The sequence below is a fragment of the Chanodichthys erythropterus genome, chromosome 10, assembly GCF_024489055.1.
Source record: "Chanodichthys erythropterus isolate Z2021 chromosome 10, ASM2448905v1, whole genome shotgun sequence".
Classification (NCBI taxonomy): domain Eukaryota; kingdom Metazoa; phylum Chordata; class Actinopteri; order Cypriniformes; family Xenocyprididae; genus Chanodichthys; species Chanodichthys erythropterus.
Genome location: NC_090230.1, coordinates 43,352,769 through 43,370,505, shown reverse-complemented (window position 1 = coordinate 43,370,505; position 17,737 = coordinate 43,352,769). Strand labels below are relative to the sequence as shown.

The following is a 17,737-nucleotide window of genomic DNA, read 5'->3' as shown; positions in this document are numbered from 1 at the left end:
AGGTTCCATTTAAGTAAATTATATAATATAGGAAAAGTTTTGCGAGTCCACATCTTTTTATGTGTATTGTATTTTCCTACTAAAAGAAATAATTGCACAATATATTGTTCTTTACATTCCATAATGCTATTCTGAAAAGAAAAGAGCTAATTCATTCTGTTAATAGTTTCTAAATCTTTGCAAAATAATCTTGAGTAAATGCAATGATAAAACAAAAGCACAATTGTTTCTTTTTCCACATACAAAATTCACAAGTAAATGTTCAGTCAAATCAATGAATATGTAGATTGAATGGTTGTAAAAAAAATGTCTGTAAAAGTGCATGTGCAGCGTTATTAGTCCTAAAAGATTACTGATAAACATGAAAAGCTCTCACGCACGTTTCTTTTGAATAAGAGACACTTAATGCCATCATTAGGTTTCACTCAGTCTGAGATATGGCGGAGAAAAAGAATAGAACGACTACAAAGCATTACGTGGCTAGGAGGACATACAATTTACTATTTCACTGGCCTTTTCTCTTCATGCTTGTTTTTGTTTTTTAATCTGTGACACATGAAAATGGCTCAGGGGAAAAGTGCTGAGATTCATGATTTGAGTCACTGGGTTAAGCAGAGCATAAGAAAACTGTCAGTGGTTTCACAAACACACTAAAAAATATATCAACCCTCAACAATGACAATGACTAGACAGGGGAACTACAAATCAAGCCATGGTGCTTTTGTAAGTGAAACAGGTTAATGTTGCAAAAATGTGATTTCAACCAAGTCTTCCAGGCACCTTTGAGCTTTTTGGCAGTCATCAGAGAAGAATAAATTCAAGCAGTTCTATGAGCCATAGATATACTCATGAGAACAGGATGTGGCTCTTAGCACCTTTTCTTGCTGGTTCAGCTATTTAACTTAGCCTACAACTTTTCTAACCCCACAAATAATTTAGGCAAACCAGAAACTATTCCGTGAAGGTGTACATGAATGGAGATTTGAGTTTTTGTTTTTTTATGCATCTTTTACACATATTTCCACATGCTGTGGCCTCTGCAATATCAAATACTGTGTAAATATTTAATTTTTATTAATTCATGACAAATCTTAAACTTCTGATGTGTAAGTTAATGTTTTACATTTATTAATCACACTTTTACAGGCATTTAATTATTGTTGATTAGCTGCTTTATCTGCAGTAATGAGTGGCTTTTTAAATATTATACATAAATTATCAAGGGATGCAAAATAAAATTGTGCAAGTTGTCTTCTATAGTGCACCTGTGGCAGCTGGTTCAAAAGCATGAAAAGGTCACGGTCCTGAAGTGTAAGTTCTTACATCTTACTGTCACCCACGGTGGTTTTGATATTTTCCACTTTATGCTTATCTCATTCACACAGATTGAGAGATTTTGCTAGAGCTGTGATCTTGCTCTCAACTTTCCAGCCTATAACTAAATCAACACCATGAAGAGGAGTTGCAAGTGTTAATCTGCGTTTGTTCCGAGGATGTTAAAGTAGTTTAGAGCTATTTCTGGAGTCAGATATCTGACCCTAGATCAGCAAATCTATTAAAGTGTACTCCAGTCCAGCTCTCAAACATTCCTCTTGGTGTTAATGAGTAGATCTCTGTTGAATTCAGCATCCAGATTCCCAGCTGCACTCTTTCCTCCGGGAGGATCCGTTATCAGAGTGAGTTTGTTAAACACTCCACGGCCAAAATAATCAGCGATGACTGAGAAGCCATCATTAGAGCATTTCAACTAAAAGAGAAAGGGGAGAAAAAGAACATTTCATTCTATTCAACTTTCATTTGCAGTATTGTTTTCTTGACCAATTCAAACTGCAGGAGAAAAATCAGCACCTGTCTGTGGAAATGGTCATGCAGATCTCGTTTCTGATCTTGCGCACGTAACATGTCCATCACCTTCCTGTTCTCAGGGGTGCAGGTGGGGCACTCGGCCTCACTTTCAGCGAAGCTCTCTAAACAGTGCTGGTGGAAGGAGTGGCCACACAGGAAGTGCACAGATGGCAGCTCTAGCGGGCTGTTACACATGCTGCACTTGGTCTTCTGGAAGATCTTTGCACTGCAAAAGCAATGTGAGCAGTTTTTTTTTTTAAACTATACATAGGCAGCATACTCTGATACTTGATTCTGATTGGTCAATTATGGCATAAAAAAATTGATGCCACTCAGAAATGGATGAATCAATAGGTGCGTCCCATTTCACATACTTGTGCACTATTCTATGCCGTTTTGTTGTATAAATATAGTGCGAGTAGTGTAAAATGATGCACTTAATTAACTGAAATAAAAAGTATGGAATTTTGGACACTTCATGCCCTCAAACTGTTGCAGCATTCCTTGCGTAACAAAGAAGTGGGAAGTAGCTATAAGACCCTGATGTCGAATGACAAAATAACCTTTCAAAATTCACCACACAGTTGAGCAAACAGTGCAGTGTATAAATGTGTATAGTGTGCCATTTTCGGGACACAGCTCGTGTTTCACTCACCAGGTTTTGAGTTCCTGTATCTCAGCACGTAAATGGGTCGTCTCTTCTCGATACTGTTGAATCTTCCTTTCGTCTTCCTCAATCTGCTGGGTCTCCCGCTCCAGTTTATTTATCAGGTAGTCTTTTATGACTGACAGAGAAGCTGTGGAATTATGGGCCAAAGTCTGCACCACTGCAACACAGACACACAGTCACATAAGAACATTCTGTCATGACCTTCCTTGAAGTTTTTTAAGACACATTACTCACCTAGAAGAGGCGGCATCAGGTTGTTTTCATCAATGTGCTGTAGGACTTCACTAATGTAGGCCTTGCAGTTCTCTTCTTTACGTGCAAAATAGCCTAGCGCCTGTTCCCACAAACACACCTCGTTGTCCCCATATCGCTTACAGGCCTCCACGACTTTCCCATACTCTTCATTCTGCATGTGGTAATGCATGATCTGCTGGTACCTGCAGAAACGGACAGTTCTATCACTATTAATCCTGTGCTTTTATTAGATTAAAAAGGTAAATTGTAAAGTAAGTTTGCAGTAGAGCTGCATGAATAATCAGTAAAAGATTCAAACACCCACATGATCTTATTCCTAAATGTCAACGATTTGGATGTCTATTAAACCTCAAATCTGGTTTGGCACTGCTGCTGACTAAGAGGAAGCAGTTATCACGTATAGTTATAAAACAGCTTCATAAAAAACAGTCTTTTCAACATCACAATGTGGTTATGTCTGTTACAAATATTCAAATGATCACAGACTGGGATAAAAGTTTATACTGCAGTTCAGATATTAACACGGATGTCTACGGTAACGATCAAATGAGAGCAAATCTTTGAAAGTAACTGGAAGCTTCAAATAAAGATTGTATTGTTTACACCGTTACACCAGTAGGTGGCGACAAGTGACTGCTAAAAATGTATTTGTCATTGAATCATTAGAAATTGTTTAAAAACACTGATTCAAACGAGAAGGAGGTCTCTGCGGAACAAAAAGGGGCGGTTCCCAACTTTGGGGTGTTGTCACACGGGAATAGGTGTTTCCCTTTCGATACTTCACTCGTACTGCGTATGGGGAAAGGTCTCCCTTTTTCCCCGCTGCTGAAGCCTTTTTCAATAACGCAGTGTAACTGCACCGTCATTGGTTCACTCATAGACAAGTTGTTGAACCAATGGCGGCGCGGCATAGCTGCGCGGCCTATGGCGACAAAGCGCGCGAATATTCCCGCCGAAATGGGCGGGGTATAGGGCTATATAAGCAGGCGTTTCGCCATAGGATTTCAGTGTTTTCTCCTTCAGCGACGACATCTACTTCTCTTCGCTGATCTCCGCCTGAAGCCGAAGAAGCTCGCCGCCTTCTGCTCTCGCCGCCGTCTGAAGAGGCTCCCGCAGCGGACTCGCCTGGACTCGCCGGTGGAAGAAAGCGCCGGCGCCCTCGCGGACTGCAGCTTCTAGCGCCGTCCGCCGAGCCGCCGCCTCCCGCTTCCCCGCTTCCGGCCGCTTCCTGTGCGTCCCCTGCCGCCATCCGGCGCGCCGCCTGAGAGCTTCATCCGCGGCTTAAACGCCGCTCTAAAAGAGCGATTTCCAGCGGTTTTCACCGCTTTAAGAGCTTCCGCGGCCCTCGCCGCTCTAAAAGAGCCACCCAATTGCCGTTTTCACGGCAGCGGCGTCTCACGATGCCCCGCCACTCATGTGGTACTTGCAGGCCCCCTGCACGACGACGATGGACACAGCGAGTGTGTCGCTTGCCTGGGCAAGCCCCACGCAGACGGCGCGCTCGCTGGAGACTCATGCCCGCACTGCGAGTGTATGAGTCTCGCTTCCCTGCGCCGCGGGTCGCCTTCTTCACTGAGGGCGATCTCGCCGCCGCGCCCTCCCGTCTCCTCTTCCTCCCGCGGTCCGGCGAGGAAAAGACAGCGGGGTAGAGCGACTCAGCGCCAGGAGCTGAGCGAGCTCACGCCGGCCCAGCCCCCGCGTGCCTCGCCCTCTCCTCCCAGGGAACTCTCTCCAGTTCTGTTCTCTCGCCCTGAGCAGCGTCCCTCCGCAGAAGCGAGTGACCTCGTCTCATTCGGGGGAACAGACGACGAACAAGACGACTCCATGTCTCTTGCGGCTTCCGAAGCGGAAGGATGGGCTGGCGAGCCGGAAGACCCCGCTCCACCGCCTCCCTTGGAACCCATCGAGCATGGCCAGGGCATGGATGCCGAGCTCTTCCGCATCCTGTCTAGAGCCGTTGAAGAGCTGGACCTCGAGTGGGCCCCTCCAGAGGAGCCGTCCCGCAGCCGCCTGGACGAATGGTTTCTGCCAGGCCGCCGCCAAGCACCTCGCCAGCGTTCAGCGCCCTTCTTTCCTGAGGTCCACGAAGAGCTGACGAAGTCGTGGCGCGCTCCTTACTCTGCCCGCCTCCACACTACGCACCGCTCCGCCCTCACCGCCGTCGACGGCGCCGAGGAGAAGGGATACGAGCGCTTGCCACCCCTAGATGAAGCGGTGGCTGCTCACCTCTGTCCTCCCGCGGCTGTGGGTTGGAAGACGAAGAGGGCCCTTCCTTCCAAGCCCTGTCGGACCACCTCTACTCTGGCTGGACGGGCTTACACCTCGGCGGGCCAAGCTGCCTCTGCGCTCCACACCATGGCCATATTTCAAGCATTCCAGGCCAAACTCCTCCGCTCTCTGGATGAGTCTGGAATCGACGCGCCAGCCTTCAAAGATCTCCGCAGCGCCACGGATCTTGCCCTGCGAGCTACGAAGGCTACGGCCCAGGCCATCGGTCGTTCCATGGCCAGCCTGGTCGTGTTGGAGCGCCACCTGTGGCTCAACCTAACGGAGATCAAAGACCTAGACAAGACGGCCTTCTTAGACGCCCCGGTCTCGCCTTCTGGTCTCTTCGGCCTGCAGTGGATGGCTTCACTGAGCGCTTTACTGCCGCGCAGAAATCGTCTCAGGCTATGAGGCATTTCTTGCCTAAGCGCTCCAGCTCCGCTTCTGCGTCTAGCCGCCCCAGGACTGCGCCGGCTCAGCAGAACAAACCAGCCCCACCTGCAACACAGGCAGCGCCGCCCAGGAGCATCGCCAGCGCCGCGCCCTGCGAAGCGCCCTCCCGTCCCGAGGCGCCAGGGACCCCGGCCCAGGATTGTGCTGGACCCGGTGCCTCCGAAGTCGTCCTGATTCGTCGGACAGGAAGAGGATGGGGGACCGTCCCGTTACGACCGGACCACCCCAAAAGCTCCCACGGGTAATTTCCCTCCGCCCTCGTTTATTTCCGGGCGTGGGAAACATACTTCAAGTGACAGCTGGGCCCACACCTGTTGCGCCCACTCCAAACGCCGTTTTCACGGCGGAAAAATTTTTACCTCATCACAAAAAGAGCAAATTTCCTCTTCCACCCCTCGCGGTGTACGACCCTCTCAACGGCGGTCTGTCACCCAACATTATTCAACCCCTAGCCACTCGGGCCGAGGCCTGGCAGGCCATCCCCGATGTGTCAGAATGGGTCATGTGGGGATCGTAAACCAGGGCTACTCGCTCCAGTTTGCACGACGGCCCCCCCGCTTCGCCGGGGTGCTTCAAACATCGGTCAATCCGGACGACGCTCATGTCCTCCGGGCCGAAGTCATGTCGTTGCTGGAAAAAGGAGCTGTGGAAATGGTTCCTCCGTCAGAGAGCGAGACAGGCTTTTACAGCCGCTACTTTCTGGTCCCCAAAAGGATGGCGGTCTCAGACCCATCCTAGACCTCAGGCTTTTGAATCACTCCCTCACGAGACGGAAGTTCAAAATGCTGACGCTGAAGCAGATCCTCGCGCACATTTGCCCCGAGGACTGGTTCTGCTCGCTGGACCTGAAGGATGCGTATTTTCACATCCAGATAGCCCCCCGTCACAGACGCATTCTTGAGATTCGCATACGAAGGGGTGGCATACCAATATACTTGGTCCTGCCCTTCGGGCTGTCTCTGGCTCCCCGCACTTTCACCAAGTGCATGGACGCGGCGCTTTCCCCTCTGAGACAGATGGGAATCCGGGTTCTGAATTATCTCGACGACTGGCTCATCTTAGCCCGTTCGCGAGACGAGCTGGAACGCCACAGATCCGTGCTCCTCAGCCATCTACAATGCCTGGGTCTCAGGGTCAACTTAGCCAAGAGCTCGCTATGCCCCACTCAACGAATCTCGTTTCTGGGAGCAGTTTTCGACTCGGTCCGTATGACGGCAGTAGTCTCGCCAGAGCGCGCCCTGGCAATTCAGCAGCTCACGGCATCTGTCACGAACAAAGCCTATCTCCCTCTGAAGTTTTTCCAGAGGCTGCTAGGGGCTGATGGCTTCCGCCTCCCCGGTGCTGCAGCTAGGCCTTCTTCGGATGCGGCCTCTTCAGTACTGGTTGAAGTTCCGGGTTCCTCCCAGCGCATGGCGGCACGGCCGCCTATGTCTCAAGGTCAATCGGGCCTGTCTTCTAGCCCTGAAACCTTGGATGGATCCAGTATGGTTCCAACGCGGAGTCCCTTTACAGGCGGTCTCACGGAGGACGGTGCTTCAACAGACGCCTCCAACTTGGGCTGGGGCGCTGTGTGCGAGGGCAGACCGGCCTTCGGCTCGTGGAGCCACGAGGAAAGCCATTTACACATCAACTGTCTAGAGATGCTAGCAGTGATGAAAGCCCTTCAGTTCTTTCAGGCTTACTTGACGGGACGTCATGTTCTAGTTCGGTCAGACAGTATGACGGTGGTGTCATACCTGAACCACCAAGGCGGTCTTTCGTCCAGCCGCTTATGCGCTCTGGCGAAACGTCTGCTGGAATGGGCTCTTCCGAGGCTTCAGTCGCTCAGAGCGACTCATGTTCCTGGCAGGAACAATCTGGGTGCGGACATGTTGTCACGGAGCAACATCCCCTCCGACGAGTGGATGCTCTACCCCCAAGTGGTCCTCACGATCTGGGAGTTCTTCGGGAAGGCAGAGGTAGACCTCTTCGCCTCAGAAGACAACTCTCATTGCCCAACATTTTTCTCGAAGGAAGTAGATGCTCTGGCCCACACATGGCCCAGCACGCTCCTTTATGCTTTCCTCCGATCGCACTGATCCCCCAGGTCATCAGGCGTATCAGAGAAGACCAGCACAGAGTCCTTCTGGTGGCCCCGCTCTGGAGGAACCAGGTTTGGTCCTCAGAGCTATTCAGGCTCTCTCTAAGAGCCCCGTGGCCGATTCCCCTGAGACGGGACCTCCTCTCTCAGGCAAACAGAACAATCTGGCACCCACAGCCGCAGCTCTGGGCTCTGCACCTCTGGTCCCTCGATGGGAGCCGACTAGCCTCCCCGAGGACGTCCTAAATACCATTTCTCAGGCTAGAGCCCCATCTACGAGGCGCCTCTACGACCAGAAGTGGTCAGTCTTTGTTGATTGGTGTTCAACACGCAACATAGACCCTGTGGAGAGTGACGTATCTTCCATACTGTCTTTCCTCCAAGAACGCTTGGAAATGGGGCGCTCCCCTTCCACGCTTAAGGTTTACGTAGCAGCCATTGCAGCGTTCCACGCTCCTATTGCTGGCCAATCGGTGGGACGAAACGGGCTCGTGATCCGTTTTTTGAGAGGTGCTAGGCGTTTGAATCCTCCTCGCCCTCTCACTATTCCCTCCTGGGACCTCTCGTTGGTCCTCAGGGCCTTGAAAGGAGCCCCATTTGAACCAATGGGTTCAGCCGACCTCAGGCCCCTAACGCTAAAACCGCTCTGCTACTAGCACTAGCATCGGTAAAGCGTGTTGGCGATTTGCAGGCCCTCTCCGTGAACCGTGCGTGCCTCGAATTCGGGCCTGGTGACTCTAAGGTCGTTCTGAAACCTAGGCATGGCTACGTCCCTAAAGTGCTCTCAACTCCGTTTAGAGCTCAGGTCATCTCGCTCTCTGCTCTTCCTCCCTCGGCGGACGAACCAGAGCTGCAGCTACTCTGCCCAGTCAGGGCATTGAGGACCTACATAGACCGATCACAGTCTTTCAGACAGTCAGATCAGCTCTTTGTTTGTTTTGGCGGCCGCACCAAAGGGTCTCCGGTCTCGAAACAACGCATTTCCCGTTGGATAGTGGATGCTATTAACCTGTGCTACTCCTCACTGGGCACTAATTGCCCCATAGGAGTCAGGGCCCACTCCACTAGAGGAATGGCTTCCTCGTGGGCTTGGTCCAACGGAGTTTCCATCCAAGACATCTGTGAGGCGGCCGGCTGGTCTTCGCCGTCCACCTTTGTCAGGTTCTATCACCTCGATGTCCCGACCTTACAAGCTCGGGTCCTGTCGGTGTGATTAGCGGCTTCCAACAGGTCCCGCTTCACGCCACCATAGGAAGTATCTTCCTTCAGTGTAACCATGGGTTCGGTTAGGCTTTGCCTCCGCTTGTCCTTTTTGCCCCCCTCTGGGTGGCCAAATGCAAGCTATATCGTTCCCAGCCGTGGCACGGCGTGGTTGAATTCGTTCCCCATACGCAGTACGAGTGAAGTATCGAAAGGGAACGTACTCGGTTACTAACGTAACCTCGGTTCCCTGAGATACGGAACGAGTACTGCGTCACTTGCCGTGCCACGAGGCTGCGGCTCAGGGTCGTCGCTTCAGTCGATTGACACTGAAATCCTATGGCGAAACGCCTGCTTATATAGCCCTATACCCCGCCCATTTCGGCGGGAATATTCGCGCGCTTTGTCGCCATAGGCCGCGCAGCTATGCCGCGCCGCCATTGGTTCAACAACTTGTCTATGAGTGAACCAATGACGGTGCAGTTACACTGCGTTATTGAAAAAGGCTTCAGCAGCGGGGAAAAAGGGAGACCTTTCCCCATACGCAGTACTCGTTCCGTATCTCAGGGAACCGAGGTTACGTTAGTAACCGAGTACGTTTTCAACCTCTTTACCCGATTTGCTCAAATTGAGTGGGAGATTTCCGGAAAAACAATAAGAGATATGTATTGTATATGAATGTAAGTGTATTGTTTAAGTTGTTTAACAGTTGTTTAACATTTCTTTTGTGTGAATATGCTTTCTAGGTCATTGTAAAAAGCTCCAAGTAATCTTCCACTCACTTCTAGCAATAACTATTATTAGCTAACTACTGCTATTCTATTGGATGTATCTGTTAGTCACTTGATTTGTTTTAGTTTTGCCATTAGGTTGTGGCTACAGTGTCTGTGGTCAATAAAATGATTATAAAGTTTAAAGTCTTCAGAGTCATTTCAGGTTAACACTTTTTTTTTTTTTTTTTTTTTTTTTTTTTAAAGCTTGCACAAGGTCAGTAAGTAAAAGCTTATAATTATACAATATACACTGAGGCAGTCATGTGTTTCTGTGTGGTTGATAGCCTATATAAAAAAAAAATACACTTAAAATTAAAGTTAATTATATCACAAGCACTGTCTAGCCTACGTATTCTCTCTGCTTGTCTGTTGATATAGTGCAGTGGTTATGTCATTTTAATATTATATATATATAATATATATAATACTATATAGCTTTTATGATGAAGGTTTACACTACACATGAAATTTGGCATGCGATAGATTAAATAAAATAGGCTGTTGATCGCGTGCCATTGGTTGTGTTCTTCTGCGTTATTCATATTGAAGAGCATCAATTATTAAACAAGACTTGTAGCACAAGAAGGCGATCTAGCCTTAAGAAACTATTTGAGGTGAAAAAGGTGAAGAGGTGAAAAAATACCGTAGTAATTTATAGTAAATACTATAGTGTTTTTGAACCATACTTGAATTAATTTGTTGTGGTAATTCTATAGGCTATTGCTGTGGTAATATAACAACTATAGTAATATAAACAAATTACGTTACCCAATACTGTACTAAGTTTTCTTTAAACTATATTATACTACAATACACGCAGTTTACTATAGTAAAAACTAAAGTACTACAGCCTATGCTGTAGCATTCATTAACAAAGTGTTGGAAATACTATAATATACAGTATACTGCAATTTACTGGTTCAGAAACACTATTTACTATCAATTACTATAGTATTTTTTCACCCCATGTCCAACCAAATGACGCCGATTGGATAAGTTCAGACAAATGACTATTTGTCAATGTAAAATATATATCCATATTGTGACAAAATTACATCCTGTGTCATTATAATTCATAGGCTAGTTTATGCAAAATAATAATAATAATAAAATAAATAAGTAACTAGCAATAAAAAAAATGGAGAATGCTAATAAAACATATATTGCATAAATTGCATAAATCATATATTTCGCCCTCTCGAGCTATAAGCTACAGGTCCTGTAAAATAGTTCATACTCTTCAAAATAAATGAATGTATTATAGTAAAATGTTTCCATATATCTAGGCAGGCACTCGGGAAAAACGCATAGTTTCTGTGTTACGGAAGTCAAGCATGCAGCAATATATATATATTTTTTTTTTCATTATCTCGACATAATTGCTTCTCGGGATCTAAACATTAAAAAAGTAGTTGTGATTATAAGAAAACAAGAAAAAAAATAATAAAATAATGAATGGCCTTTCAGGCTTCCGTACTAAAAAAACAAACAAACAAAAAACCCGCCTATCCCCGCTTCCGTAATTTTTGGTTGGATTGTTATAAACACCTCTCTCAGTTAGAAAACACCCCAAAATTGGGAGACGCCCCTCTTTTGTTCCACAGAGACCTATACTTGATTCATCCAGTATTGAAAGTGAAGTCTTTATGAGTGAGTCATTGAATCCTTCATTCAAACCAAATTTCTTAAATAACTCACTCTAATTAATGAAACTTTTTTAAATAGACTGCAGCAATTAACATTTGTCAGAACCTCTAGTAAATTACATGATATTTTGTTTAGTTGTTTGTTCAGAATCTTGGGAAAATCATTTGCAGTCTTTATAGAAATTCAGAGTGAAATTTTGGTCTGTCGTCACATAACGCTGTCCACCTTATTTATTTATTATTTTAAGCACAGTCATGGAGATTTGTAATTTTACTATGCAAGGCCTTTGGTGTCATCTGCTTCCTGTTATTTTACCTGTACAAAGCAGTCTTTTATGCTGCTTTATATTGCAAACTGGTGTTTGTTATCATAACAGTTTAATTCATTATCATAAACACATTGTTTTGTAGCACAAGTTTTATGCACAAGTTAAATAGTTTTATCATTTACTTCACTTTGCGATTTTTCTAGTTATTGATCTACGTGTATAGCAGCTAATGAATCAGAAGTCTCGTACATTCACAGAAAATACCTCACTTCTGTTTTGCAAAATAAGGTGGTTTGTATGTCTTTAGAAGACTTGTAGAAGTCATGTAGATAACTTTCATAGCACTTTCTGAGTACGACTGACTGACAGTGATGAAAATGGAGAAAGATCACTTACAGTTTGCCCTTTTCATACAGATACAGCACTCCTTCCTTGAAGTTGTGCATCTGGCAGAGCACCAGGGCCTTGTCAAACACAGTGTTGTCGCTCCTCAGAAGGGACAATGCTGCCTCCTGCAGGACCTTCTTCTTCTGTCACACACAAGACAGAAAGAGAGATGAGTTTCCTATATGCTTTCACAACAGCAAGTGAACAATCCATCAGAACTGCATACTTCTTTCTAGGGATGCACTGATTCTGGCCAGTGCAAATAATTATTTTGATGTTATGGCTAATATTAAAATTCTATATTATCTAAATAAATTGTAAATAAACGAACACTAATTTTAAATGCTAGTGAATTTAACATTATTGCAATATACAGTATGAAAAATTGATTCATTTTGAAATTTGCTAAAGATTAAATTTAGTGTTATTAAACTATTGTTTTTAAAGTTTAAATGAGTGTTAGATAATAGCAATGGCAATCAAATGTAAAAATAAGTGAAAATATAGCTGCAAGCAGCGATGACGGGCCCAAGCCCCGTGGCACCGCCACCTCGGTGGCTTCAGGGCAACTGTGCACAGCAGGCAATTGGCAGTTAAAACAGTTAAACATCAAAGGACTATGTCAAATTCACTCTACATTACCTGCACTATAAGGTGGCGCTGTAGATCCCCTCCTCCCTGCCCGTTTCTAAGGCTTTGCCCATATCTACTGGCTAACAATCATGACATGTGTGTGGAGTTTCAAACAATTTGAAGCATGCTTACAAGTAATGTAAGTAAATATTCAATGAGAGGGTGAGTATTAATCTGCAGAGGCTAATAATATAATAAGGCATATTTAGCAATTTTTTTTTTACCCCTGGGTCCTGCTCATGTGCCCAGTCCTGTAGTCTGAGCTCTAGTAGAGTGTCATAAACTCCCTCGGAAGAGAACGGATCCACCTCGATCATGTGTTCCAGGAACGCTCGCAGCTCTCTTGGGTTATTGGCAAAGACTGGGATGAACTCCTCTGAATTGGCCTGTAAAAAATGTTTGATATAAAATGTCATTTTGTGTAATGCTTAACTCGCTATGTTCTTCAGTATCTCAGATTATTTGAAGGAGCTATTGCTAATCTAAATGAATTACCTTGTTTTCCACAGGCCTGTCCAGACTGTCCCGGTCGGCTGAGTCTTTGCTGGGGTGATAGTCAGTGCAGAGGCGCTTTAAGAGGATGGTGGTGCTCTCAGGCACATGGTGCATTAGTGTTTTACCATAACGCTTCATATTACTCTCCGCCTGATCAAAAGGCAACCTTCCAATGTAGCGCAAAGCCTCCTGATAATTCTAAAAATGCAAGAACAAGGCAGGGCTTTAGATATGCGTCACATTTCATTTCATAGCATAAAAATGTTGTATTCACCTTCAAATCCTCTAGCTGGATCTTCAGATACCATTCATGGTGCATGTGTCTCTCTGCCAGAAACACGGCGTGACTGTGATAACCAGCCTGACGTAACACCTTGATGGCGATTTCAACATCGAAATGCACCTCACTTTCATTACTCTACATTCAGACGGGGGATGCAGAGTATAAAAAGCACTGTTAGTGGTCAAGTCTTCATTTAAAAAGCCTAACTGAACATAAATAATTTTCTACAGACCTTTATGAACTCTTCCAGCTTGGAGCTGTCCTTCAGTTTGGTGTAACAGTTCAGCAGTAGAGTAGTGTGGTCAGCGTTGGCCAGGGACTGCCTGTGGAGGGCCTGTAGGTACGCCGTCAGGTTATGTATCCTCTGCGCATCCAAAAACTTGCGAATTACATACGAGGGTTCAAGCTTCCCAATGGTGCTGAGAGAGACAGAAGGTCAGGATGTAGTCATTACTTGTTTGATTTGAGAAACTATTTTCTTATTTACTGTTTTAAATGAAATGTGTGAGTAGAAATCTGAACTGCACACCTACCGAATGTACTGCTGAATGGCTCCATCATGATCCCCTTTGGTATAGAGATGGTCTCCATAATGTCTGAATATCTCAGACAGACCATCATTGTCCAGGTGTTGACTTTTAGCCAAGTTAATGGCCATCACAAACAGGTTCTTCTTAAACAGCATCTAAGTAACAGATTATATTATGAATAAATATTTATCATAAAGGACAATATTATGGACAATAATAATTGTGAATAATATTGAATTGCCAATAATAATCACATTACTATAGTTTTGAACTGTATATTTAGTACCCACCCCAAACTTTTGTATGGTAGTATATATAACATTTTACTTCAGGTAACAAAAAAAAGTTTTATTTCCTTTAATGATAATAACACTGTACTAACCTCTAGCTTGGTCTGTGTGTCTTTTTCTTGCAGCATATACATTGTTTTATCCCTCGTCAGGACATAGAACGACCCCCATTCTGCCAGAACGTCAATGACATCATCAAAAGCCGCACTGTAAGCGATGAACTTGTTGTCCAAGTCGTAAATGGTCAGGATGTGCTTTTCTGTAGGGGATGTCTGTCTGCTACCATAATCAGATCTGTACAAATGAAATGTATTAATATGAATGCATATAAAAGTAAAAATCTTAAAGCAAAAAAAAAACAAAAAACAGGCAATCCATGCAATACAAATGAGTCTTACTTGCTAGGTGACTTGTTATTGTGTGTGAGCAGCAGGAGATATCCTCTGTGCCATTGAGTTAGAAGCTTGTGCCCATCGAAAGCGAAGCAGGGTCCTCTCTCATCAGGCTGGTACAAATACACGCAGTCATCTCCAGCCACTATGAACTGGGAGTCCTGCGAGGGGTCTGTGAGCGCCGAGCAACGCAGGGCGCAGCCGTGCGTGTCCAGGTCTACACGAGGGTACTCTTTCACTGACAACGTGTAACACTGTCAACGTAAGAATATGTTCAGTTCTGTATAATTTTCATCTGGTTTCATTACAAAGGCAGGATAATCACACAGACATACCTGCACTTTTTCTAAAGTGGCAACAAACAGGTGTGTAACTTTGCCAGCCTGTCGGAAAGCCAGGCCTGTGATTGGACAGTTGCCCTCATGGAGGCTGAGAGTTTTACTGTGTCTGTCTCTGGTGATGTCACCCTTTGTCAGCACAACACTGCCATCTGTAAAACCTGAGCATTCAACATAGATGTTAAAAGCAGCATAAAATCTAATTTGGTATTTGGGTAGTAACATCCACTTTTCATGATCCAATCAATTATTGTTGGATCAATTATCTCTACCTACACTTTTCCATAATAAATGTTCTGTTTCACTCTGAAATGCACCATATTATAGAAAGAAATGGGTTACTAATGCCATTCAGTGTCAACTTTAATCACTGAAATGATTCACATATTTGAAAGGATTTCAAGTTATATTTATGTATATAAAATTTGTTTCTTTTTTATATTATATTTACATTTTTTTACTTTTGCAACATTAAAGGGTTAGTTCACCCAAAAATGAAAATTCTGTAATTTATTACTCACCCTCATGCCGTTCCACACCCGTAAGACCTTCGCTGATCTCCGGAACACAAATTAAAGATATTTTTGTTAAAATCTGATTGCTCAGTGAGGCCTGCATAGGGAGCAATGACATTTCCTCTCTCAAGATCCATTAATGTACTAAAAACATATTTAAATCAGTTCACGTGAGTGCAGTGGTTCAATATTAATATTATAAAGCGACGGGAATATTTTTCACGCCAAAAAACAAAACAAAATAACAACTTATAAAGTGATGGCCGATTTCAAAACACTGCTTCATGAAGATTCAGAGCATTATGAATCAGTGTGTATTCTCGTTGCTTTATAATATTAATATTGAATCACTGTACTCACATGGACTGATTTAAATATGTTTTTAGTACATTAATGGATCTTGAGAGAGGAAATGTCATTGCTGGCTATCAAGGCCTCACTGAGCCATCAGATTTCAACTAAAATATCTTAATTTGTGTTCCGAAAATTAATGAAAGTCTTATGGGTGTGGAACGGCATGAGGGTGAGTAATAAATGACAAAAGTTTCATTTTTGGGTGAACTAACCCTTTAAAGTGCAGTGATCATTTTTTTTTTATTAGCTTCCCACTAAAATGAACTTTTTCCCCCCCAAACCAACAAGGTTTGGAATAATATTGTAAGATGTATATGAGATTTCGCATTTTGGGGGAACTTTAGATTTAGATTTTTACTGCCAGTTTTGCCCTGAGCCCCAAATAATTTCTGGCCCTTTTAAAGAAACATGGACTAACAAATATGATAATGTTATTTTAGTATGGTTTTATTATAGTTTTTATTAATATTTAGATTTTTTTTATATATATATATTTTCCATTTTCATTTTAATCTGTTAAAGTTTTAATAATTTTGTCGTTTTGTCTTTTTTATGTAATTTTTTTTTTCTGTATTAGTTATTTTATAACATCAAGTTAAACTAACTGAAAATTATTATCTTTTCATTTCAAGTAATGATTTTTTTATTTCAATAGTTTTAGTTTTAATATTCAACAATATTATTGATCCGACTGTACTGACACTGTTGTATGAGAATGGAACTGAGCTGGATGTTGATGATATCATTTTTTGCAGAACTGCTTTATAGATGAAATTAACTAATTTAATAATTTAATAATTGATGCTCTTTACAATGGAACTAAATCAAAACTGAACTGACTTCAGCTGAACAACAGCCGCAATGCATAATTTTCCTGTTATCACTGTAAAGCCGCTTTGAAACAATCTGTATCGTATAAAGCGCAATATAAATAAAGGTGACTTGACTTTTAGTTAACTATAATAATAATAACACTGATTTATGTATTAAAAACTCCTACCTATTGCCATGAAATTAAGGTTTTCATGTACACTGAGACAAGACACTTCAGTGGGTTTGTTTCCAGGTATGGCGGGGAAAATCCGGGTACACAGAGGACTGCCACTGTCCTTCTTATCAAGATTCCACACCTTCACCTGATGGGCAGACACATTCATGCATACACTTTCTAAATCAGCTTACATTTCTAAAGCACACACACATCAGCAGCACTTGCATTGACATGTAGCTTCAGCAGACAGCTGTCCTGAATCTTACCAGAGGATTGATGCCATGCTCATCCTGACCCACTGACACAAGGATGTTGTGTTGTTTCAGCTGGTACAGGTGTGTCACGCGCAGCTTGTAAGCCTGAAAGCTGGATAGCTGCAGGGAGCGGGTCAAAAACCAGATCTGTCCATCCATATGTGCATTACATGAGTTAAAGAAGACACTCACATATCATATACCTGAAATCGCCATTATTATAACCAGCTAGAAAGTACTGAATGTTGGACTTATTAATAAATTCAAGGAAGCACGTACGTCTAGCATATGCAATTATCCATTTTTACAAAGCAGGCTTTCTGCAGCCTAAATTATACGATGAGTGATTCGACTATAATTGTTATACAATTGGTATTATTGTTTAACAGTGTCATCATTGCTAGCTAGCCACAAGCATGACTTCAGCATTGTAAGGATATCTCCAAGCACAATATGTCCTCGACCTGAATCACAGGCTGATATACCCATCGGTAATTGGAAATTTTTCCCATTTTCGCACGGATCTTTCACCGTTTCTTTATCGAAAAACACAAATCGTCTCCACTGTAAGAACGCTGCCATTTTCCAAGCAGTTCTTGTTTAGCAAAATCATGTGACTCGCATCAGGGTCATGTGACTACTGTCAGGAACTATGGTCAGGAATTTTAGTCGCATTATTTTAAGGTTTGACACACAACAAGCCATAAATCCGCTTGATTTAGAAAATTTAAAATGTAAATAAATAATTTATGCTTTTTAAAAACCAATTTTAGTCGTATTATTTTAAGGTTTGACACACAACAAGCCATAAATCAGCTT

At 43.6% G+C, this 17,737-nt stretch overlaps 1 protein-coding gene across 1 annotated transcript; it reads right to left on the bottom strand.

The window, feature by feature from the left end:
* Positions 1 to 1,041: 1,041 nt before the first annotated feature.
* Positions 1,042 to 17,536, bottom strand: vps11 (VPS11 core subunit of CORVET and HOPS complexes). Its single transcript, XM_067399271.1, has 16 exons — positions 17,359 to 17,536; positions 16,931 to 17,079; positions 16,674 to 16,809; positions 14,802 to 14,965; positions 14,473 to 14,720; positions 14,167 to 14,368; positions 13,788 to 13,939; positions 13,487 to 13,673; positions 13,246 to 13,389; positions 12,972 to 13,169; positions 12,701 to 12,862; positions 11,853 to 11,986; positions 2,750 to 2,952; positions 2,501 to 2,672; positions 1,849 to 2,071; positions 1,042 to 1,747 (listed from the first exon to the last, which is right to left on the bottom strand). Exons 1-16 carry the CDS (start codon positions 17,498 to 17,500, stop codon positions 1,580 to 1,582), a joined length of 2,784 nt encoding a protein of 927 aa, XP_067255372.1. The 5' UTR covers positions 17,501 to 17,536; the 3' UTR covers positions 1,042 to 1,579.
* Positions 17,537 to 17,737: the final 201 nt, after the last annotated feature.

Coding starts and splice junctions, on each gene's coding strand:
- vps11 (XM_067399271.1), bottom strand. CDS start 17,500: ATGGCAGCGTTCTTACAGTGGAGACGATTTGTGTTTTTCGATAAAGAA. Junction 13,674..13,787: donor GCCATTCAGCAGTACATTCG/GTAGGTGTGCAG, acceptor TGTCTCTCTCAG/CACCATTGGGAAGCTTGAAC. Junction 2,953..11,852: donor CTGTATGAAAAGGGCAAACT/GTAAGTGATCTT, acceptor CCGTTTCTGCAG/GTACCAGCAGATCATGCATT.